We start from the raw sequence: 25,095 nt of genomic DNA, 5'->3' as shown, positions 1-25,095 counted from the left end.
GCAGGGGACACAGGTTCGTGCCCCGGTCCGGGAAGATCCCACATGCCGCGGAGCGGCTGGGCCCGTGAGCCATGGCCGCTGAGCCTGCGCATCCGGAGCCTGCGCTCCGCAACGGGAGAGGACACAGCATAGAGAGGCCCGGGCACCGAAAAAAAAAAAAAAAAAAAAAAGAAAAATGAAAGGAGCTTTAAGACCTGTGGGGCAACATCAATCATACCAACATATACATTATGGTAGTCCCAGAAAGGAGAGGAGGGAGAGAAAAAGGTGGAAAGAATACTTTAAAAGGTAATGGACAGGGCTTCCCTGGTGGCGCAATGGTTGAAAAACCGACTGCCGAGGCAGGCAAGACGAATAAAAAAAAAAAAAAAAAAGGTAATGGACAAAAATTTCCCATATTTGATGAAAAATATTAATCTGCACATCCAGGAAGCTCAACAAACTCCACGCAGGATAAACTCAAAGAGATCTACACTAATACACATTATAATTGAATGGATGGAAGACAGAAAGAATTCTGAAAGCAGCAAGAGAAGTGACTCCTTACATAAAAGAATTTCCTCAGTAAGATTAACAGTTGATACCTTATCAGAAACCATGGAGGACAGAAGACAATGGGATGATATATTTGAAGGGCTGAAAGAAAAAAATATCAATTAAGGATCCTCTATCCAACAAAACTATGTTTCAGAAATGAAGGAGAGGGGCTTCCCTGGTGGTGCAGTGGTTGAGAGTCCGCCTGCCGATGCAGGGGACACGGGTTCGTGCCCGGTCCGGGAAGATCCCACATGCCGCAGAGCAGCTGGGCCCGTAAGCCATGGCCGCTGAGCCTGCGCGTCCGGAGCCTGTGCTCCGCAACGGGAGAGGCCCCAACAGTGAGAGGCAAGTGTACCACAAAAAAAAAAAAAAAAATGAAGGAGACTCTCAACAAAATACTAGAAAACTAAACCCCAAAGCATATTAAATGTATTATACACCACAACCAAGTGAGATTTGTCCAGGGAAGCAAGAGTGGTTTATTATAAGAAAAATCAATCAATGTCATATTCCACAGAAATAGAGCAAGGGGAAAAAACTACATGATCATCTCAATTGGCGTAGAAAAAACATTTGACAAAACCAAACTCCCTTTCATTATAAAAACCCTTAGAAAACTAGGAATAAAAAGGAACTTCCTTGACATGATAAAGGATATCTATGAAAAACCCACCACATTTAATGGTGAAAGACTGAAGGCTTTTGCACTAAGATCAGGAAGAAGGGAAGGATGCATGCTTTCACCACTGCTATTTAATATTATACTCTGAAAGTTCTATCCAGAGCAATTAGGCAAGAAAAATAAATAAAGTCATCCAAATTAGAAAGAAGGAAATAAAACCATCTCTCTTCATGGATGATATGATCCTATATTTAGAAAATCCCAAAGAATTCTCAAGAAAAGCAACTAGAACTAATAAGTGAATTCATCAAAGTTGCAGGGTACAAAGACCAACAAAGAAACATCATTTGTGTTTCTATACAACAGGAACAAACAATCTGAAAAGTAAAGTTAAAAAGCAATTCCATATACAATAGCATCCAAACGAATAAATTACCTAGGAATAAATTTAACCAACAAGGGGAAATATGTGTTCACAATTGCTGAAAGAAATTAAAGAACACACCATTAAATGGCAAGATACTTGTTTGTTCCAAAACAAATCTATGTACACGGATTGGAAGATAATATTATTATGATGGCAATACTACTTGTGATGGTTAATTTTTTATGTCAACTTCTCTGGGCCACAGGGTGCCTAGATATTTGGTCAACCATTATTCTGGATGTTTCTGTGAGAGTGTTGGATGAGATTAACATTTAAATTAGTAGACTAAGTAAAGCAGATTGCCCTCCCTAATGTGGGTGAGCCTCCTATTCAGTCAAAGGCCTGAATAGGAACAGAACAAAAAGGCTGACCCTCTCTCAATTAAGGAAGATTCTTTCTTCCTGTCTTCAAACTGAGACACTGGCTTTTTTCCTGCCTTCAAACTCAAACTGATGTCAGCTCTTCCTGGATCTTGAGCCTGGCTTTTGGATAGGAACTATGCCTTTGTCTCGCTTGGTTTCAGGCCTTCAGACTCAGACTGGAACTAAGCCACTGGGTCTCCTAGTTGCCAACTTACTCTGCATATCTTGGGACTTGCCTGTCTCCATAATTGTGTGAGACCCAATTCCTTATAATAAGTATCTCTACACACACACACACACACACACACACACACACACACACACACACACCCCTTATTGGTTCTGTTTCTCTGGAGAACGCTAACTAATATAGTACACAAAGCCATCTACAGATTCAGTGCAATCCCTATTAAAATTCCAGTGGCCTTCCTTTTACAGAAATGAAAAACCTGATCCTAAAATTCACAAGGAACTGCAAAAGAGCAAAACCGTATTGAAAAAGAAAGTTGAACGACTCACACTTCTCAAACTTACTGCTTCAAAACTGCCTACAAAATGACAGTAATCAAAACAGCGTAATATTAGCATAAGGACAGGCATGTGGACCAATGGAATAGAACTGAGAGCCCAGAAGTAAACCCATACATCTGTGGCCAAATGATTTCTGACAAGGATGTCAAGACCATTTAGTTGGAAAAAAATAGTCTTTGAAACAACTGGGTAACCGGGCAGAAGAATGAACTTGGACCCCTATCTCACTCCATACACACAAACTAACTCAAAATGGATGAACAACTAAAATGTAAGAGCTAACACCATAAAACTCTTAGAAGAAAGCATAGGGGTAAATTTTAATGATGCTGAATTTGGCAAAGGATTTTTAGATATGACACCAAAAGCACAAGCAACAGAGAAAAAGTAAGATGAAAGTGGCCTCACCAAATCTGAAAACTTTTGTACATAAAAGGACACTATTAAGAATGAGAAAAGGGGCTTCCCTCATGGCACAGCAGTTAAGAATCCGCCTGCCAATGCAGGGGACATGGGTTCGATCCCTGGTCTGGGAAGACCCCACTGCCATGGAGCAGCTAAGCCCGAGCACCACAACTACTGAGCCTGCGCTCTAGAGACCATGAGCCACAACTACCGAAACCACGAGCCTCAGCTACTGAAGCCCGCGTGCCTAGAGCCCGTGCTCCGCAAGAAGAGAAGCCATGACAATGAGAAGCCCGCGCACCAAAATGAAGAGTAGCCCCCGCTCACTGCAACTGGAGAAAGCCCATGCGCAGCAACGAAGACCCAATGTAGCCAAAAATAAATAAATAAATAAAACAAATTAAAAAAAAATTTTTAAGAATGAGAAAAGACAACCAAAAAAATGGGAGAAAATCTCTGCAAATTACATATCTGATACGGGTCTAGTGGCCAGAAATACACAAAGAACTCTGACAGCTCAACAACAATTAAAAAATGGGCAAATGATGTGAATAAACATTTCTCCAAGGAAAACACAGAAATAGCCAATAAGCACACGAAAAGATGTTTAACGTCATCCGTCACTCGGGAAATACAAATCAAAACCACGGTGAGTTACCACTTCAAACCCACCAGGATGGGTATAATTTTTTTTAAAAAAGGTAAAATAACAAGAATTGGTGAGGATGTGGAGAAACTGGAACCTTATATATTGCTGGTGGAAACAAAATGGTTCGGTTTTTGTGGAAAACATTTTCGCAGTTCTTCAAAAAGTTAAACATGAAATTACCACATGACCCAGCAATTCCACTCTTAGGTATATACCCAAAAGAACTGAAAACAGGTACTCAAACCATACCCACACACATGGTTACAGTAGTACCATTCACAGTACTCAAAAGACAGAAACAACCCAAATGTCCATCAACAGATGAATGGGTAAACAAAATATGAGATAAATATTACTCGCCATAAAAAGAAATGACGTGATGATAGAGGCTCTAACATGGATGAACGTGGAAAACATTATGCTAAGTGAAAGATGTCAGAAACAAAAGGACACATACTGTATGACTGCATTTATCTGCAATATACAGAATAGGTAAATCCACAGAGACAGAAAGCAGCTTGGCGGCTGTCCAGGGGATAAGGAGAAGGAGAATGAGGACTGCCTGCTCAATGGGGAAGGGGTTTCCCTTCGAGGAATGAGAACGTTTGGGACCATAGAGAGGTTGTGATTATACAACACTGTGAATATACTATATGCCACTGAATTGTTCACTCTGAAATGGTTAATTTGGGACTTCCCTGGCGGTCCAGTGGTTAAGACTTTGCCTTCCAATGCAGGGGGTGAGGGTTCGATCCCCCTGGTCGGGGAGCTAAGACCCCACATCACTCATGGCCAAAAAACCAGAACGTAAAACAGAAGTAATACTGTAACAAATTCAATAAAGACTTTTTAAAAATGGTCCACATCAAAAAATCTTTAAAATGGTTAATTTTATGTTCTGTCAATTTTATGTCAATTTAAAAATTATTTAAAAAACTGACCATCATGAGATACTACTTCACAGCTATCAGGATGGCTGTGATTTAAAAAAATGGAAAATTACATGCTGGTGAGGACATGAAGAAATTGGAACCCTCAAACATTTCTGAACATAAAATGGTTCATCATCCATAGAAAACACTTTGGCAGTTCCTCAGAAAGCTAAACACAGAGTTACCACATGACCCAGCAATTCTCCTCTTGCGTATAAACCCAAGAGAAGTGAAAACATATGTTTACACGAAGACTTGTACATGAATGTTCATAGCAGCAATATTCGTAATAGACAAAAAATATTAACATTCCAAATGTCCATCAAGAGATAGCTGGATAAACAAAATTTATAAGTATCTATACATTGTACTATTATTTAGCCATAAAAAAATGAAGTCCTGATACATGTTACAACATGAATGAACTTTGAAAACTGTTATGCTAAGTAACAAAAGTCAGAAACAAAAGGCCACATATCATATAAGTCCATATGTGTGAAATGTCCAGAACAAGCAAATCCACAGAGACGAAAAGTAAGTAAGTGGTTGTCAGAGGCTGGGGCAAGGGGAGAATCATACAGAGTGACTGTATGGAGTTTCGTTTGGGGCGATGAAAATGTTCTAGAATTAGACCGTGGTGATGGCTGTATAGCACTGTGAATATACACTAAATAAAAACCGCTGAACTGTACATTTTGAATGGTTTAAATAGTGAATTTTTTCATAATAAAAAATTGTAAAAAATTTTTAATGAAAAATAAAATGTCTAAGGAGCTTAGACACTCCAATCTCTTTCTTCATCACAGAGCCTGATAACCACTCCTCACTAACCCCAGCCAAAAAATAATAATAGCAGTAACAACATAAAAACATGGCGAGCACATTTAAACGTGATGTCATATAATTCTGTTCATATTTAGATCCAAAGAATTTGACATCATCGCACGTATTTTAATAGAAAAATTAGAAGTGGAAAGGAGTAAAACTATTAGAAGGCAATGAAAAGCTAATTAGTGGCCAAAGGAAAACTGCAAACACCAAACATGGACCCCACTGAATGCCAGTGTAGACGGTAAATGAGTGTCCACTGGAGTCAGCCACCTCTCGATCCTCGGCCGGAACAACAATATCTGCTATACGTGCAGTGACAAGAGCTAATACCATGTTCAAAGACCCCCAAACTAAAAACCACTGTTAAAAAAAAAAAAGTTCCTTGGTTCTTATTATAATTCTCTAAAACAAACATATAAAATTAAAATGCTAATTTTTCCTAAAATACCTGTGATGGTTATTTCTAATCTACAACTGCATCTGGTCATTCACACCAACCTGGAGGTGGGCCAGGAATCACACGTGTGCCCCACACGGAGGCCGATTGCCAGAAGGGGCGGTAAATAAGCAAAGTCACATCTTTGGAAGCTTCCAAAATGGGGGACTGTGGAAACCTTTGACTAGATTGCTTGATTAAAATATAAATACCTTTATTTCACTTATTTATATGTGGGTATAAAAATAGTTAAATTCTACCTTAATCCTAAAGTTTACATGTAACAATTATAGGTTAATGAAATTCTATAATATTTATAATAATGATTGTGTTGATGAAGAAAAACTATGTGAACTCAGTCAAATGCCTTAAGGAGATGGTGGAGGGGGCAACTTTTAGGGACCTACAACAGACTAAATGTTTAACAGCCTGATTGCAGAAGCAGCTCAGAGGTTACAGCACCCACAGACTGGACACACATGCCTCTGGTTAGCACCCTGGGCCACTGCCAATACCTCACTTTCCCACCCTCATTCTAGCATCAGGTTTGGAAAGAGGATGTCTGCTTCCACACACATAAAAAAAAATGTTCTGCTGAATAGTAACAACAGATACACTAGGCAAAGAGAGTGCAAAGGAAGCTACAGTGAAGGGAAAGTATGCGACCAAGGAACAGCACCCGAGTCAGCGTGCTCTGAGGAACCGAACAGGAGGCAAGACCAGAAGCCCCAGGAAGCAGTGGCCTCGGAGCTGGTGTCCTGGGCCTGCACCACGGACCAGGGCCTGTCACAGAGTCTAGCGTACTCAGTTCTAGAATTCTGATTCTGCAGCTTCCAGTAGAGTAATTACTCTATTATTATATTTTTACTGTTTGCTACATGTTTAGGTATGGATTTACTGTATTTTGAGGCCATATTTTTACCCAAATGAAAAAAGTCTCTATTCGAGAAATTCGTTTCATAAAATTCTAGTTTCTAGCCAGCTACTCAGGAAGTCCTTCTCTCACAGTTGAGGCATATCTGTACTTGGAAATACAGCAAAGAATTGGACTAGATTCCTTTCACTTTCCTCTATGCCTTCATTACCCTAATGATTTATTTTATGTTCCCTACTTTTGTGATTTAAGTTGAGCTACATTTTACTTGGAGATTAGAAACTGGAAACAAATGTACATCTGCTGACAAAAGGGTGTTCCAAGAACTGGAAAGCCCGGGGAAAACCAAAAAAGGGAAGCATCAGATAAACAAAGAAAATGGCTCCTGCCAGCAAGAAAGTACTAAACACAACAAAGATGCAGAAGAACAAGCTCAACATCAAGCCCAGGAGGGAAATTAAAAACATCATCCAAGCGATGCCAATAAAGGGAGAAGGGAGAAAACGACAGACAGACAGGTGTGCCCTGCTGATAAAAAAAGTGTTCTGGCAATCCATATTTATGCAAACATTTCAGCACACTGGCTCTTCTCGTGATACCTGATGCCAAACACTCTGCCGAGGAAGTGAGCGCATGGCTAACTCGCTGGGAAAGCAAAGACAAGGGGAGACTAGATGCTAATCCAAACAAATAGGCATCTCATAATCACAGATGAAAAGCCCCACATCAGAGACAGAGAGAGGGAGAGAGACAGACGGACACAGGCATGCAGCTGGAAAAGAAGCTGATTAAAACCACAGTATAAAACTTGGTCTTTCCTTTAGGAAAACAATAGCTATTTGAGGCCCAACACTGCCAACAGCACTTGGTTCAAATGACTTAGAATTTTCAAAACATCATTCATTCAACTCTGACTATGTGCAAAAAGGCTGTGCCTCTCCTGGCCAAGGGCCAGAGTCCTGCCATCTGGACAGGAAGGTGGGAGAAGAGCTGAGGGCTCCGTCCACCTGACAAGCAACTAAGACGGGTCCGGCACCTTTCCAAGTGGATGCTGCCCTGAGGCCACGCCCGGCCTGGAGGCTCCTGGGCTGCAGGTTGTGTGATAAGGTTCATTTTCCTGGAGCATTGACTTTACTGGGAAATATGAGTGAAAAGCATAAAACATGGCCACATTTAGGAGTGGATTACAATATTTAAACCACTTTTAGAATACAACATGGGAATTAAAAAATCAGTGGCTCTTGGCTCTGTGCTCCTTCTCCATCTCTTTCGCAGACTCTCCCATTCCTACCTGTGGTTGAAAGGCAGGAGCTGTTCAGGTGCTGATCTAGATCCCCTTCTTTCTCCTGCTGGGCAATCACACCTGCACAGATGAGCCTCTGGCTCTGATCCCCACACTCACTGAGCTTTGAGGCGACCCCTCTAACTTTGCCGTACTGCACAGGCGCCTCATGGTCAACACAGCCCAGATGGAATTTGTCATCTTCAGTGCTTCCCATTCCTGTCCAACTCACCTCTCTACCTACTCAGAAACAACCTGCTCCCATCTCAGGGAGTAACACCATCACCTGGTCAGCTGCCTAAGGCAGAACTGTCCCCACCTCCCTGATTCTGACACTCAACCATTCATCAAGACCTGTCGATTCCATGGCCTCCAACCTAATTCCCCATCACCACCGTGGCCTTGGTTACGGGGTGGTCATTCTGTCGCTAGTGAGATGCCCTCAGGTTCATTTTACTCATCTGCAGTCTCTGCCAGCTAAAATAGTCCATCTTGAGCTTCTAGTCCAAGTCTCTCATTTTACACATAAGGAAAACCAGGCCAAGACAAGTGATGCACTTGCAAGGAAGGTCCCAAAATTACTGAGAAATCTGAAATTGGATAAAGAGCAAAATTGATGACATTTATATGCAGGAGAAACATATACTGATTAATGCCAACATATCTTTTAAAGTTAATTTTTTCCTATAGTACAGCCAACATGATGGAATACTATACAGCTGTAAAAAGGATGAGGAGAATCTCTATTTACTGCTATGCTGTGAGCTCATGATATGTTGTTAAAAAAAAAAAAAAAAAAAAAGGTGGAGAGGGACTTCCCTGGTGGTCCAGTGGGTAAGACTTCGCACTCCCAATGCAGGGGCCCTCGGTTCAACCCCTGGTCAGGAACTAGATCCCGCATGCATGGCGCAACTAAGAGTTTGCATACCACAACTAAGAAGTCCGCATGCTGCAACTAAAGATCCCACGTGCCGCAACTAAGACCTGGCACAGCCTAAATAAATAAATAAAATTTTTTTTAAAAGATGGAGAAGAGCTTGTACTGTATACTACCATTTTCTAAGAAAGAGGGCTGTAGGTATACACACACACACACACACACACACACACACACACACACATACTTATATTACAAATAGACAAACTAAAAACAAAAGAAAAAGTTAACTGTGGAGGAGGGAAGAAACAGGGTACAAAGATCAGGAATGAAAGCTAGATTTCTGAAAATACTTTATTTTGACTTGTAACCATGAAAATATTTTTTATAAACATCTAACGCAAAATTTAAAAAGAAGCTATTCCTTAAAATAAAAATAAAATAAATGAATCTAACTGTGTAGCAAGCTGGTGGCACACGGAGGACCTGGCTCAGGTGACGCTAAAACGGAACAATTCGGCAGAACATCCCTAGGGATCTACCCTGAGGACAAAAAGAACTGCAGAAAATCTCAAACAGTTTTCAATAATCATACACTGGTTGGTAATATGTTGGTGTTATTATTTTAAAACTATCACGTTTATTTTATAGGTTAAAACAAGTAAGTAATGATGTGAATGTTGTTAGGAACCAAGATTTTCAGCATAAGAGAAAAGACACATCAATACAGAATCAAAGAAGTAAAAACCATATAATCCTGAATTTGAAACAAAAATATCAGTATCAACTCATGACTAAAAAGTGTATTTCCTGGCTGTCCACCAAAAAGGCCCAGGACAATAACCAGCCTTACAGCAACGAGTATCCCTAGTGCCCAGTCTGTGGTCTCAAGGTACCGTTTTCTACAAGAGGGAACCAGAGCTGCTTAGAGAAATAGCCAATTCCAGGTCTGGGGTGAAAAAGTACAAAACGAATCCGAAACATCTTACCATTTCAGAGACCAAGGAAAGGAAGGCTACGGGTCACGTCAAAGGACAAGAAGTCAACTTAAAGAGGCTCCACTGGCAAAAGTGGCACAATCCTAGCATCCGTGAGAGTAATAACTGCAACGGATTAAACACACCACATACATTTAAGTTCAGGAGTTTACACTGATACTTAATCCCTGGTCACTTTTGGAGCGGCTATGAGACCATCTCATTATTTTGAGAACCCATAAAGAGAAAGAATCAGGCATTTGTCCTACCTTTCCTATTTGAACTGTCCCTTAGGTTAACCAAACAGTTAGTATTTCAGTGAATCAAGGCAGGGAATTCCCTGGTGGCACAGTGGTTAAGAATCCGCTTGCCAATGCAGGGGACACAGGTTCGAGCCCTGGTCTGGGAAGATCCCACATGCCGCAGAGCAACTAAGCCCATGCGCCACATCTACTGAGCCTGCGCTCTAGAGCCCGTGAGTCACAACTACTGAAGCCCGTGCGCTCTAGGGCCCGCGTGCCACAACTACTGAGCCCACATGCTGCAACCACTGAGCCCGAGCTCCTAGAGCCTGCGCACCGCAACGAAGAGTAGCCCCCACTTGCCGCAACTAGAAAAAGCCCGCACGCAGCAACAAAGACCCAACACAGCCAAATTAAAAAAACGAAACAAAAAAAAGGGTAAAGGATGAAACTTATCATCATTTACAACCCCTAATGACTGTGAATCCAAGTGCCTCCTGGTGAGGGGACACACCACCACCTCCGAGTGCACGTGCTCAAAGGCTGAGCCAGTCGAACTTCTAGATCTACCTACCACCTCCCAGGAAATAACGGGATAGAAGAATGTGTTCAATGGAAACGGCAAAAGTCAAAACAGGGACACCCCCAACTACAGAACAACCAGCATGGATTTTCCAAAAAAAAACATGCAAGGATGAAAAGGGATAGGGTGGAGCAATCAGTTGATTAACAGAGACTTAAGAGACAGATCAGCTTAATGCAATTGTTTGGACCCTGCTTCAAACAAGCTAAAAAAAATCGAGACTACTGGGGGAAATTGAATGGTACTGTGATTATGAATAAAATTTTAAATACCAGTTTTCTTGATACTTATGAATTTATCAAAAATAGCTAGGTATTAAATCTTACTTTGCATGCAAACATTTCAAACCCGTTTCATATTCATTTTTATGTTCTAACATATTAAAGAGTTCTTAATTTCAAGTATAAAATGCCACTCAATCACAAATTAGAGATTAAAACACAGGGTATTTTGTTTCCTTTCAAACTCCTAGAGAAAGACGGTTAAGGAGCAAGCAAAAGATGCAATACTCAGCTGGGCAGGCCTCCAGCCTCAAGCCACTGGCACCTTTACTGCAGCGGCATCCTCTGAGGGAAGGCTGGGCCTCAGGGCTTTCAGAGGGCAGGCAGAGATGCATGCCGCTAACCTTGGTTTTCAAACTCATTATCGTTACTAAGACATCAGGTGTAATGTCTATCACTTGCAAAGTTTAATGCTGGTTTTAAAAAAAGAAAAAGTCAGATGCACACCAAAATACAGTGCCGTGTAAGCAGAAGACAGTCCAATACACCTGTTATAGAATGAAACTGCTAAAGCCAAAAGTGAGGAAGTTCAGGATGTTTTTGAATTTAATTACTTCACTGTCATGCAAAGCAAACAAGTAACACCTGAAGAAGGAAATCCACACAAATTAAAATTTTCTAGTGACATACCTGTGTGTCATATGCTGTAAGAAGATGTATCTAAGCTTGATCAGGCGGGAAGAGATTTCAATAAAGAAAAAGCAGCGTCAACCTTATCCTTCTTCAGATAATGTAGTGGAGTCCCTTACCTAGGAAGTAAGATACGTGGTTAACTCACATGTGGAAAATTTTAAAAACAGAATTTCAAAAATGGAAATTTCTAAAAAATTATAAAGTAAGAAGTTTAGGAGGAAACTTTTTTTTTTTTTTTTTTTTTCGGTACACGGGCCTCTCAGTGTTGTGGCCTCTCCCGGTACGGAGCAGAGGCTCCGGACGTGCAGGCTCAGCGGCCATGGCTCACGGGCCCAGCCACTCCACGGCATGTGGGATCTTCCCGGACCGGGACACGAACCCGTGTCCCCTGCATCGGCAGGCGGACTCTCAACCACCACGCCACCAGGGAAGCCCAGGAGGAAACTTTTTTAACCATCTATATAAACATGTGCTTTGGATTTTCTGCATGTTTTGAGTTGAACATAAATTACAAAGTCTGGATAACTTCGGATTATTTACGCATAGAAAAGCACAAGAAATATGTATGTACAGTTTCACAAGGTTATTATGAAAACACTAGTCCAACTACCACCAGACCAAGGAATGGTATACTGTCGCAACCAAAAAAAAGTTGGGTGCCTCTCTCTGATCCCAAACCCTTTCCTCCGCCTCTAAGTAACAACCACCCTAACTGTGGTTATCATTTCCTTGCTTTTCTTTCGATTTATCACCTAGGCACGTAGCTCTGACAGTTTATTTTTGCCAGCTTCTGGATTTTACATAAACACAATCATACAGTGTGTCTTCTTCTGTGTTGCTTTGTTTTTGCTCCATTGTTGTTGCTGGCTCTGTTGTTTGTTTTCATTGCTGTATAATATTCCATCATGCAATATACCACAATTTACTTATCCATGCCCCTGTCCCCTGGGTAATTTCTGCTTTGGAGCAAATATTAGCACTACTGAGATCTTTCTGGCACAACTATCTTAAGCATATAGGCATATATTCCTCTAGTGTAAACACCTACAAGTGTGACTGCTAGATTACTGGGTAGGTGTATATTCAACTTTGCTACATAAGGCCAAACAAACTACTTCCCCAGGCGGTTGTAACAATTTACACTCCCACAGGAAGGTATGAGAGAGTTTCTGTTGCTCAACGTTTTCAAAATTTGTCACACTATTTTTAATTCTTGCTAACTGAACGGCTATGCAGTGGTGTCCTAAGAATCCTTTATTATGTAAAATTTTATAATTATTTAGGAGAAAAGCTCATGAAATCTGACAACTGACAATTGCTGCAATGGAGATTTAATTCTGCAACCAAGCATTCGTTCACTTTTCCGATGGTTACTGCACTCCCATTTCTCACCGGGTGTAACCACCCCACTCTCAGTCCACCAGCTTCCAGAGACACTGGTTCCAACACCCAGGCACAAGGGGGCGGGTGTCAGGGTGGGGTGGGGGGCTGGCCAGTAAGAGCAGCCTATTCCCGGCCAGAGTTGTTTCATCTGTGAGCATACAACCCAAGTCAAAATGAATCGAGTCTTTTCTTCCTCCTCTGGGACTTAAAGAGATTTTCATTCTTTCCCAAAGAACCTGAACATGAGCACATGGGAGTGAAGAGGCTCTCTGAGAATAGAGCAAAAATGGAGGAAGATGCTGGAGAAGAAGCTGACTCAACTGCAGCCAGCCCTGAGGCTTTTCAATTAGGTGATCAATAAATCCCCCTTTGCTTGTAACAGCTAAGGTCCAGGGACATCAGAAATAGCCCTCACTGATATCACTCATTATAAAACATGTGTTGTTTTGTTTTGTTTTGCTTTGCGGTACGCAGGCCTCTCACTGTTGTGGCCTCTCCCGTTGCGGAGCACAGGCTCCACACGTGCAGGCTCAGCGGCCATGGCTCAGGGCCCAGCCACTCTGCGGCATGTGGGATCTTCCCAGACCGGGGCACGAACCCGTGTCCCCTGAATCCGCAGGCGGACTCTCAACCACTGCGTCACCAGGGAAGCCCGATACATGTGTTTTAATCTACTCAGTAAGTTGCAGAGATCAATTAAGGTAACACGCGAGAATACACACACACACACACACACACACACACACACACACAGCCTCAATGTTATTTCAATCACATTTTGTAAGTCAAAACAGTTTATCACCCAAACTTGAACTACAGTTCTTGCCAAATGTTAACTCTGAATGTTTCTTTGGCAAGAGAATGAAAAATCAATAGCTGTAATTTATTTGTCCTTGTCTGCTATAAACACTTCACTAATTATACTATCCCTATTGGGTTTTAGTAACAAAGTTATGATAACCTCATAAAATAAATTAGGAGGTGTTCCCTGGTTTATTCTGACGAAGTATTTGGATAAGATTGGAATTATTTCTTCCTTGAAAGTCTGGTGGAATTTAACAATGAAGCCATCTGTGCCTAAAAAATTTAATTACTGATTCTATTTTTTTGATGGTTATAGGACTAGTGAAGGTTTCTATTTTTTCTGCAGCTACTTTTAGAAAGTTACATTTTTCAAGAAATTTGTTTATTTCATCTAAATTTCCAAATTTACTGACATGATGCTATTTCTAATAATGTTTTATGATTTTTTATAGTCTACTGAATCCAAAGTAGCTTCTCTTTTTTCCTTTCTTTTCATTGATTGTGCCTCCTCTTTTTTCTCCCTTATCTCACCAGACGTTTGTCAATTTTACTAGACTATTCAAAGAACCAATCTGGGTGCTTTGTTGTTCTTTTCTACTGTAAAATTTCCATTTGCTGAATTCCGCTCTGATATTCTTCCTTTGGGCTTTTTGGGGGTTTTTTTGGCTATTCTTTTTCCAATTTTTAATTAGAGTGATACTTAGCCTACTAATTTTCAGCTTTTCTACCTTTCTAAAGCTATAAAATCTCTCTCCACGGACAGAGAGATTTGGCTGCATTCTACAAGTTTTGATGTATAGTATGTTCATTTTCAGCCAGTTAAAAGCATGTTCTAACTTCCATTATGTCATCTTCTTAGAATATTTTAAAAATATTCCTTTATTTTTAAGCTCTTAGGGATTTTATAATTATCTTTTTGTTACTGATCTATAGCTCAGTTCCACTGAGGTCAGAGATTATAATCTGTATTATTATAATCTTTGAAACGTATTGCACTATGGCCTAGTATTGGTCAATTTTTAGAAATTTCTTCTATGTGCCTGAAAATAAAGTATACGTTGCAGGTTTTGGATGGAATGTTATTTATACGTACATCAGACCAAGGGTATTGATCCTATGCAAAACATCTGTGCTTACAGAATTTTTAAAATTTTTGGCCTACTTATTCTATCAGTTACTGAGACTTGTGTTGGAATCTCCACGATAACTGTAAATTTCTCAATTTTTCCCTTGTACTTATGCAAATTCTAGTTTGGATACTCTGAAGTCATATTATTAGGCTTCTCCACATTGAGAATTATGATGACTCTCTTTTGAATTGAACCTTTTACCATTACAAACCGTGACAGAGACGACAGGTTGACCGAACTTCCTTCTTCTACTTCCTGGGCACAAAGCTAGATTGTTATTTCCCAGCCTCCCCTGCAGTTTGGTTCTTACCAAGGTTTGGTTATACGACCTGGGCTCCCCCTAACAGAACGTGATCGTAATGTACCCCACCCTCAGGCCTAGCCCGTGAATACTGGTGTGAGTGTCCATACTCCCCCGAACGCAGAGGCTCCTGCAGAGTATTCCAAGTCCTAAGAGATGGCAGAGTCACAGGTAGAAGCAGCTGAATCCCCAGATGACCATCTGGAAAGCAATCTGCCAAACAGGACTGTCGATACTGGACTTTGTGTAAGAAACGAATTTGCTTATAATAAACTACTGAATGTTTTGTTATAGGAACTAGTTGCCAACTCTATTGAGTGAAATGACACTCATTATCTCTAGTACTGTTTTTTTTGCCTTAAACTGTATTTTTTCTGACACTATACAATCTTGCTTTTGGCTAGTGTTTGCATAGTTTATTTTTTTCATCATTTTTCTTTCAATATCTCTTCATCCTCATGTTTTAGGTGGGTCTCTTATGAACAGTATACAGTTGGATTTTTAAAACATCTTACTTGATACCCTTGTCTTTTAATTGGAACACTTACGCTATTTACACTGGAAGCAACTACTCACATTTAGATTTAATTCTGTTATTTTACCAGGGGCTTCTATTTGCTCCTTTTGGATTACTTGTTATCATTCCAGTCCCCACTCCCCAGTAATCTGGAAATTATACATTGTTTCTATTCTTTTAGTAATTGCTTTAGAAATTATAATGTACAGGTTCTTACCAAAGTCCAATGTTAATCAATATATTTACCCTTCCCTTGGACAGCAAGGGCCTCAAAATATTAACTCCATTCATCATCTTTCCAACTTATATTCTACTGTTGTGTGTGTATGCATGTGTCTATCTTTCTGTCATTATTAATGTTTTACACAATATTCATTCATTTTTCTTAAAAAGGTACAGAATTCTTTCTTCTAGTGTACTGAAGCTATTACCCCAAGTCTTTTTGGCTTTCACTGACTGTGTTGAGAAGTCTATTACTGTTCCTTTATAGGTAATCATGTGTTTCACTATGTGTTTGGGTGGATTTCTTTTTACTTATCCTGCCAGTCATTTGTTGAGCATCTTGGATCTGTGGTTTGGCTTCTTTCACAATCTGTGGAAAATTTTCAGCCATTATCTCTTCGAATACTGCTTCTGCACCATCCTCTCTCCTCAGAACCAATTATACATGTGCCAGAGCTCACTGCTTCCAGTCTCCTGCCTTCCCTTTGTGTTTTCCACATTCCCATCTCCGTGTTTCACTCTCGTTTTTCTTCTTTTGATCTGTTACTGTGGTGGATTACATTGATTGATTTTCCAATGTTAAGCCAATCTTTCATTCTTGAGATAAATCTGATCATTATGTAACAGCCTTTTTATATGCAGCCTAGTGGATTCTATTTGCTAAAATTTATGGAGGATGCTGTGTATATCACAAATACTGCTTGGTGGTTTTTCCTTTATTATAATGTCTCTGTCTGGTTTTGCTTTCAGGATAAGGCTGGCCTTACAGAATGAGACAGGAAGCATTCACTCCTCTTCTATTTTCTGAAAAAGTTTTTGTCAGATTCAGTATTCTCTCTTCTTTAAGTGTTTAATACTTATCAGTGAAGCTATCTGCGCCTGAAGATTTCTTTGAGGTAAGGATTTTAACTACAAATTCTTTAATAAATATATAGTTATGCTATACATTTGTTCTTGAGTGAGCTTTGGTGGTTTATGTTTTTCAAGGGGTTTGTTCATTTTATTTAGGTTGTCAAATTTATTGGCGTAAAATTCTTCACAATATTCCTTATTGCCCATTTAACGTCTGTAGGATCTGTAATAATGTCCTTTTACATCCCTGATACTGGCAATTAATGTTTCTTTTTTCCCCACTGATGAGAGATTTAGATATAATATACATCTTCAACTCATCACAGCTTACCTTCAAATAATATTATACCACTTGAGACACAGTAATACTGTACTTCCATTTCTCCCCTCACAACCTTTGTGCTATTATTTATTTACCTCTACAAGTATTATAAATCCCAAAATACATTGTTATTTTTGCTTTAAATAATCAATTTAAAAAAGATTAAAAGTGTGAATATCTGCCAATTATTGACCATTTTTGGTTCTTTTCATTCCTTTGTGTAAAAATTTCCATCTGGTATCATACTGCTTCTACTTGAGCTTCCTTTAAAATTTCTTGTAGTTGTAGTTCTGCTGGCAATAAATTCTGTCAGCATTTCTTGGCCTAGAAATTTTGATTTCACTTTCATTTCTGAAAGATATTTTCACTGGGAACAGAATTCTAAATTAACAGGTTTCTTCCTTTCACTGCTTTAAAAACAGCACTGTTGTCTCCTGACTTACACAAGTTCTGGCCAGAAGTCTTCTCACGTTAATTTCGTTCCTCTGTAACATGTCCTCTTTTCTTCTTGCTGCTTTTTAAGATTTTTTTCTCTTCATCACTGGTTTTTCAGCAATTGGATCACGTGGCACCTTGGTATGATTTTCCCTGTTTGCTCTATTCGGGGTTTGTGAGCATCATGGTTTGCAGTCTTCAAAAAATCTGGACATTTTTCAACCACTATTTCTTCAAATACCATTTCCATTCTCTCCTCTTCTTCTAGAACTCCAGTTACACGTATCTTGAAACAGCTGATTTTCTCTCACAGGTCACTAATGCTCTGTTACTTTGTTCAATCTTTTTTATTCTTTGTACCATATTTTGGATAGTTTCTATTGCTATGTCTTTTTTTAAAAAATAAATTTATTTACCTTATTTATTTATTTACTTTTGGCCGCGTTGGGTCTTCGTTGTTGCACGCGGGCTTTCTCTAGTTGCAGCGAGTGGGGGCTACTCTTCGTTGCGGTGCACGGGCTTCTCATTGCGGTGGCTTCTCTTGTTGCGGAGAACGGGCTCTAGGCGCATGGGCTTCAGTAGTTGTGGCTTGTGGGCTCTAGAGCGCAGGCTCAGTAGTTGTGGTGCACGGGCTTAGCTGCTCTGCAGCACATGGGGTCTTCTCGGACCAGGGATCAAACCCGTGTCCCCTGCGTTGGCAGAAGGATTCTTAACCACTGTGCCACCAGGGAAGTCCTCTATTGCTATGTCTTGAAGTTCACTGATCTTTTCTTCTGTACAGCCAATTTGCTGTTAATCTATTGTATTTTTCACTTCTCTATTACATTTTTCATCTCTAGAAGTCCTAGTTCAGTCTTTTTCATATCACTCACTCATTACGCTCATTTTCCCCATGAATACGTACAACTTATTTATAATAGTTATTTTAATGCCCCTGTCTGCTAATTTCATCATCTCTGTTATTTCTGGGTTTCTACTGATTGATTTTCCTCCTGGTTAATATCACATTTTCTTGCTTCTTTGCATGCCTGGTCATTTTTATTAGATGCTGGACACAAACATTTTTATACTGTTGGGTGCTGGATTTTATCATATCCTTTTAAATGTTGGGGCTTTGTTCTGGGAATGCAGTTAAGTTACCTGGAATCAGTCAGGGCAGGTCTGCAGCAGTCTTTTAGTCCAGGGCTGATTCAGTCCCATTACTAAGGTGATACCCCTCTGAGGAATCTACCTGATGCCCTAAATGAAAAAGCTGCTCTGAACCCACCCTCACAAAGATTAAAAAACAAGCTTTAAAAGGACCTAACTGATACAACCCTGGGTGGTGCGAACACAAACTATCTCAGCTCTGTGTGATGTCCAAAAAGGGTTGAGTCCACTCCTTTCTGGCGCTTCTTTTCCTGGCTTTGAGGTGTTTGCTCTGATGGACGCGTAGATCAGCACTCGGCCCAAATCTCAGGAGGTCCTTCTGCAGATCTCTGCAGTTCTCTAAGTAGCTCCCTACCCCATATACTTTGCCCCTCAAATTCTAGCTGCCTTGTGCTCTCCAAACTCTGATCTCTGTTTTGCTACTTCAGTAAGGCTAGTGGACTCTGGTTTTGCTCTCCCTGTCCTGTAATGTAGAAACTGTCTCTAGACCAGGACTGGCAAACTATGGCCTGAGGACCAAATCCAACTTGCTACTATTTTTATAAATAAAGTTTTATTGGAACACGTCAATGGCCATTCATTTACATACTTAGTATGAAAGCAGCCACAGACAAGCAATGGTTAAAAGTTATAATTTTGATGAAGAAATAGTCCAGAACTCATGAAACTCAAATTACCTTAACAATCCAACACACTGAAATTCACGAAGCACCCTCGCACACTTCCCTCCCCACTCTGTCCTTCTGACCCGGCCTTGGGCGTGAGCCTACCTCCCCCAGCGTGGCTCAGCAGGCCCTCCTCTGCCGAGAGCTAGCCTCCCTCAACACCAGGGTGGGCTTGCAAGCTCTGCTCCACCGGTGCCCTTTCTCCTCCTGTGTTCATGCTCCTTCTCTCCCACCCCCTCCAGTGTCCTGTCAGACACTTCATCCCCAAGACTACATTCACGTGCCTTGAAATCTTCTATTCACACTAACCCTTAGCACTTAACGAGGTGCCAGGCACACACGGCAAGCACTTGCTTTTTGGGGAATTAAACTCCTTTTAATTAAAGTGGACTTAAACTCGCATATTTCTGTGAACCTTCCCTTCCCAGGGAAAGTGACCCTCCTCAGACCCTGGTCTGTACTGTACGAGGAGGACGCCCATCACAACACGTGCAAGCCTGTACCAGCCTTGCTTCCTTCTCCCTCCCACCTGACTGTGAGCCTCCTGAAGACACAGCTGTGTCTCCGTCAGGTTTGTATCCTCAGCACTCAGAAGGTGCCTGCCACACAGGAAGCACTCAATACACATTAGTCACAGTTTTTATTAGTTAGTATTAATTTAATCTTGTAGTTATTCATTTATTCCTCACAACTCTACAAATACCTTTCTCCTTTTTCCACTGCACTGTAGAGATGAGAAAATTGAAACACAAAGATTCAGCAACTTCGCAACATTACACATTAGCAAGTCGGGGATCAGTGTGCCCCTGGAACCCATGTGCTTAACAACCGTGTCTGTTACCAGATAGACTGCACCAACAGAGGTGTGCTCACTGACTCAGGATGTCGTGGGAATCAATACAGATTTATGCTGCAAAATCAGATTTGCCATTTGCACACTCAAATTATCTTTAAAATGTTATCCAGGAGACAGCAGAAGCAAGAAGAACTACAATCCTGCAGCCTGCGGAACAAAAACCACATTCACAGAAAGACAAGATGAAAAGGCAGAGGGCTAGGTACCAGATGAAGGAACCAGATTGGACTACAGAAAAACAACTAAATGAAGTGGAGATAGGCAACCTTCCAGAAAAAGAATTCAGAATAATGATAGTGAAGATGATCCAGGACCTTGGAAAAAGAATGGAGGCAAAGACCGAAAAGATGCAAGAAATGTTTAACAAAGACCTAGAAGAATTAAAGACAAACAAACAGAGATGAACAATACAATAACTGAAACGAAAACTACACTAGAAGGAATCAATAGCAGAATAAGTGAGGCAGAAGAATGGATAAGTGACCTGGAAGACAGAATGGTGGAATTCACTGCTGCGGAATAGAATAAAGAAAAAAGGATGAAAAGAAATGAAGACAGCCTAAGAGACCTCTGGGACAACATTAAATGCACCAACATTCGCATTGTAGGGGTCCCAGAAGGAGAAGAGAGAAAGGACCTGAGAGAATATTTGAAGAGATTATAGTTGAAAACTTCCCTAACATGGGAAAGGAAATAGCCACCCAAGTCCAGGAAGTGCAGAGAGTCCCATACAGGATAAACCCAAGGAGAAACATGCCGAGACACACAGCAATCAAACTGGCAAAAATTAAAGACAAAGAAAAATTATTGAAAGCAGCAAGGGAAAAATGACAAATAACATACAAGGGAACTCCCATAAGGTTAACAGCTGATTTCTCAGCAGAAACTCTACAAGCCAGAAGGGAGTGGCATGATATACTTAAAGTGATGAAAGGGAGGAACCTACAACCAAGATTACTCTACCCGGCAAGGATCTCATTCAGATTCGATGGAGAAATCAAAAGCTTTACAGACAAGCAAAAGCTAAGAGAATTCAGCACCACCAAACCAGCTCTACAACAAATGCTAAAGGAACTTCTCTAAGTGGGAAACACAAGAGAAGAAAAGGACCTACAAAAACAAACCCGAAACAATTAAGAAAATGGTCATAGGAACATACATATCGATAATTACCTTAAACGTGAATGCATTAAATGCTCCAACCAAAAGACACAGGCTTGCTGAATGGATACAAAAACAAGACCCATCTATATGCTGTCTACAAGAGACCCACTTCAGATCTAGGGACACATACAGACTGAAAGTGAGGGGATGGAAAAAGATATTCCATGCAAATGGAAATCAAAAGAAAGCTGGAGTAGCTATACTCATATCAGATAAAATAGACTTTAAACTAAAGAATGTTACAAGAGACAAGGAAGGACACTACATAATGATCAAGGGATCAATCCAAGAAGAAGATATAACAATTATAAATATATATGCACCCAACATAGGAGCACCTCAGTACATAAGGCAACTGCTAACAGCTATAAAAGAGGAAATCGACAGTAACACTATAATAGTGGGGGACTTTAACACCTCACTTACACCAATGGACAGATCATCCAAAATGAAAATAAATAAGGAAACAGAAGCTTTAAATGACACAACAGACCAGATAGATTTAACTGATATTTATAGGACATTCCATCCAAAAACAGCAGATTACACTTTCTTCTCAAGTGCACACGGAACATTCTCCAGGATAGATCACATCTTGGGTCACAAATCAAGCCACAATAAATTTAAGAACACTGAAATCATATCAAGCATCTTTTCTGACCACAACGCTATGACATTAGAAATGAATTACAGGGGAAAAAAATGTAAAAAACACAAACACATGGAGGCTAAACAATACGTTACTAAATAACCAAAAGATCACTGAAGAAAGCAAAGAAGAAATCAAAAAATACCTAGAGAAAAATGACTATGAAAACGCGATGATCCAAAACCTCTGGGATGCAGCAAAAGCAGTTCTAAGAGGGAACTTTATAGCTATACAAGCCTACCTCAAGAAACAAGAAAAATCTCAAGTAAACAATCTAACCTTACACCTAAAGGAACTAGAGAAAGAAGAACAAACAAAACCCAAAGTTAACAGAAGGAAAGAAATCATAAAGATCACAGCAGAAATAAATGAAACAGAAACAAAGAAAACAATAGCAAAGATCAATAAAACTGAAAGCTGGTTCTTTGAGAAGATAAAATCGATAAACCATCAGCCAGAAAAAAAGGGAGAAGACTCAAATCAATAGAATTAGAAATGAAAAAGGAGAAGTTACAACAGACACCGCAGAAATACAAAGCATCCTAAGAGACGACTACAAGCAACTATATGCCAAAAAAATGGACAATCTGGAAGAAATGGACAAATTCTTAGAAAGGTATAACCTTCCAAGACTGAGCCAGGAAGAAATAGAAAATATGAACAGACCAATCACAAGGAATGAAATTGAAACTGTGATTAAAAATCTTCCAACAAACAAAAGTCCAGGACCAGATGGCTTCACAGGTGAATTCCATCAAACATTTAGAGAAGAGCTAACACCCATCCTTCTCAAACTCTTCCAAAAAATTGCAGAGGAAGGAATACTCCCAAACTCATTCTATGAGGCCACCATCACCCTGATACCAAAACCAGACGAAGATATTACAAAAAAAGAGAATTACAGACCAGTATCACTGATGAATATAGATGCAAAAATCCTCAACAAAATACTAACAAACAGAATCCAACAACACATTAAAAGGATCAGACACCATGATCAAGTAGGATTTATCCAGGAATGCAAGGATTCTTCAATATATGTAAATCAATCAATGTGACACACCATATTAACAAATTGAAGAATAAAAACCATATGATCATCTCAATAGATGCAGAAAAAGCTTCTGACAAAATTCAACACCCATTTATGATAAAAACTCTCCAGAAAGTGGGTACAGAGGGAACCTACCTCAACATAATAAGGGCCATTTTTTAAAAAAATGTTATCCAGTAGTCCAAATTCCTCCCTGGTCTCTTGAGGAACTAAAATAATGACATTCAGCAACTTGTCCAAAGTCAGAGTCACTAGGACTGAAACCCAGGTCTCACGGACCAGCACTGCCTCCGTGGTAGCTTGTTCACGATGGCTCTGACACCTGTAAGCTCACATCCTGGGCAATCACCTAATACCTTAGCAATAAGCAAAATACATACCTCAAAATTCCCAAGACATCAGTAATGCCTAACAGATGCATTTGTCCTTTTTTTTAAACCAAGCATCTTTTTTCATTGCTTTGAATTTCAGCATTGACATCCCTGGGTTGATGTATTCCCTTAGGACTAACAAATGACACTCACAACCAGATGCACCAAAAAAAAAGCACCTTTAGCTGAACCAAGTAAGGCCATTTCAGACTTCAGGGAAGGTTACTGAGACCTTGGCTAGGCTAAAATGAATTTTCTCACATCATTTAAATAATCATTTGCTTAGTTTCTAGCCACTTTAATATGAGAATTGACCAGAATTATTTTGCTTACTTTTGAAAAGCATTATCCAAATGGATTTGAACAAGGAGGAGGCAAGGAGCTACTTAAGAATGAAGTGACCACCCCACGCTACTGGGTAATAGAGTTAAAACTACCCTTGGGTAAAACATGCCATGGTTTGTAACTACAAGGCAATGGTGAGTTTAGTTTCGTTTTTGGCCTTGTGATAGGTTTCTCTGAAGTCTTACTCACCTGAAATCATGACCAAACATCCATTACCACTGCATACTTACTTTAGTCTTAAAATACAAAATGTCAGAAATATTTTGACAGAGTCAAGTTGAAAATTTAAGATATCCAGTGATATCTTAAATATCACTGTGATCTCTTTGAATTTAATACTCTTCATGCTACATAAACCCTCTAGAATAAATCTACTTCCTAATCAAATGTGACCCCTGCTGCTAAGATTGCTGGACCCACCAGTACAAAGTTTCCTATGTGGCATCTGACTGATCATATTATTTTAACTTAAGAGTTATACAGAAGCGTGAAACCTTTCCAGGTCACCTTGAAATTTTCATCTAATTGTTCTTTCAAATAAACTCTATTCTGCAGTGCTGGCTTTGGCTTAATATAGTTATGGTTCACTGCAGTTTATTCAGTGAATTTAAATAGAGATTTGTTATGCAACACCAAATCCCTTAGGTTTCCCCCAAAATTAATCAATATTTTGAACACAAAATATTCTGTCAACACCTTTTATACAAATAAAGTGCCTACATTAATAAAATCTTCTATCGGAATAATATGAAAATAAATCTTTATTTGTAGGTTAAAGCAGTGCTGCTAAGCGACGTCAGCACAGACCCAGCAAGTTGAGAGCCCCTGACGAAGCGCAGGGAGCGAGCGCCTTCGTGCTGGGGCTCCGCAGCGCCCGGCACCACACCCTGCACACAGCACCCGGCTGAGTCCCAGGTGGTCCGGGGCAGCTGGGACAAAAGCTAGGCTTGTCTGACTCCAGGGGCCATAAGTGCCTGATAAATATTTTTGAATGGTAGGTCCCTTCTCACAGTCCAGCACCTGTCATGAGGAAAACGAAAGAGAATTTCCTATAAAGAATCCGCAGCACCAGGGCAGGTTTTACTAGTTTCTCAAAACTTCCTCATTCTCCTCAAAAATCTCTATCCTTAAATTAGAAGGGTCCATTTGAATCTGCTATCCCTACAATATACTCGTCCACTTACATGAATAAGAACTTGAGGGAAGAGCAAAAGAAGGAAGGACCCATACAAAGTCATCTGTTCTTAGTAGTTTCCAACTCCTTGGAGGAGGAAGAAAATAGAAGTATTCAATCATTTGAAAAAATAGGAAGTTAGTCATGGAAGAAAGATTTCTTGGTTGAATGAGAAAACACTTGAAAACTTCCAAGACTGCCCCACAAAGGAAAGGTTAATG

General features: G+C 40.0%; 1 protein-coding gene across 12 annotated transcripts in view; it reads right to left on the bottom strand.

The window, feature by feature from the left end:
- The window catches only part of TRAF3 (TNF receptor associated factor 3), a 116,598-nt gene that overhangs the window by 44,288 nt on the left and 47,215 nt on the right, over positions 1–25,095 (bottom strand). For 10 of the 12 annotated variants that reach the window (XM_027120642.1, XM_027120644.1, XM_027120645.1 and 7 more), the window contains one exon: positions 11,479–11,597. The exons of 1 other annotated variant lie outside the window; for it this stretch is intronic. In XM_027120642.1, the coding sequence (XP_026976443.1) occupies positions 11,479–11,489 (11 nt within the window). In that variant the 5' untranslated portion in view covers positions 11,490–11,597. Of the gene's footprint in view, positions 1–9,754; positions 9,869–11,478; positions 11,598–25,095 lie in introns of all 12 variants that reach the window. One more of the 12 variants, XM_027120638.1, reaches the window with a different exon arrangement.

This window comes from Aethalodelphis obliquidens, unplaced genomic scaffold (assembly GCF_003676395.1).
Source record: "Aethalodelphis obliquidens isolate GAN/ISIS:26980383/991018 unplaced genomic scaffold, ASM367639v1 scaffold21, whole genome shotgun sequence".
Classification (NCBI taxonomy): Eukaryota; Metazoa; Chordata; class Mammalia; order Artiodactyla; family Delphinidae; genus Aethalodelphis; species Aethalodelphis obliquidens.
Note: the sequence above shows the minus strand (reverse complement) of the source record. Positions and strands in the feature narration are given on the sequence as shown.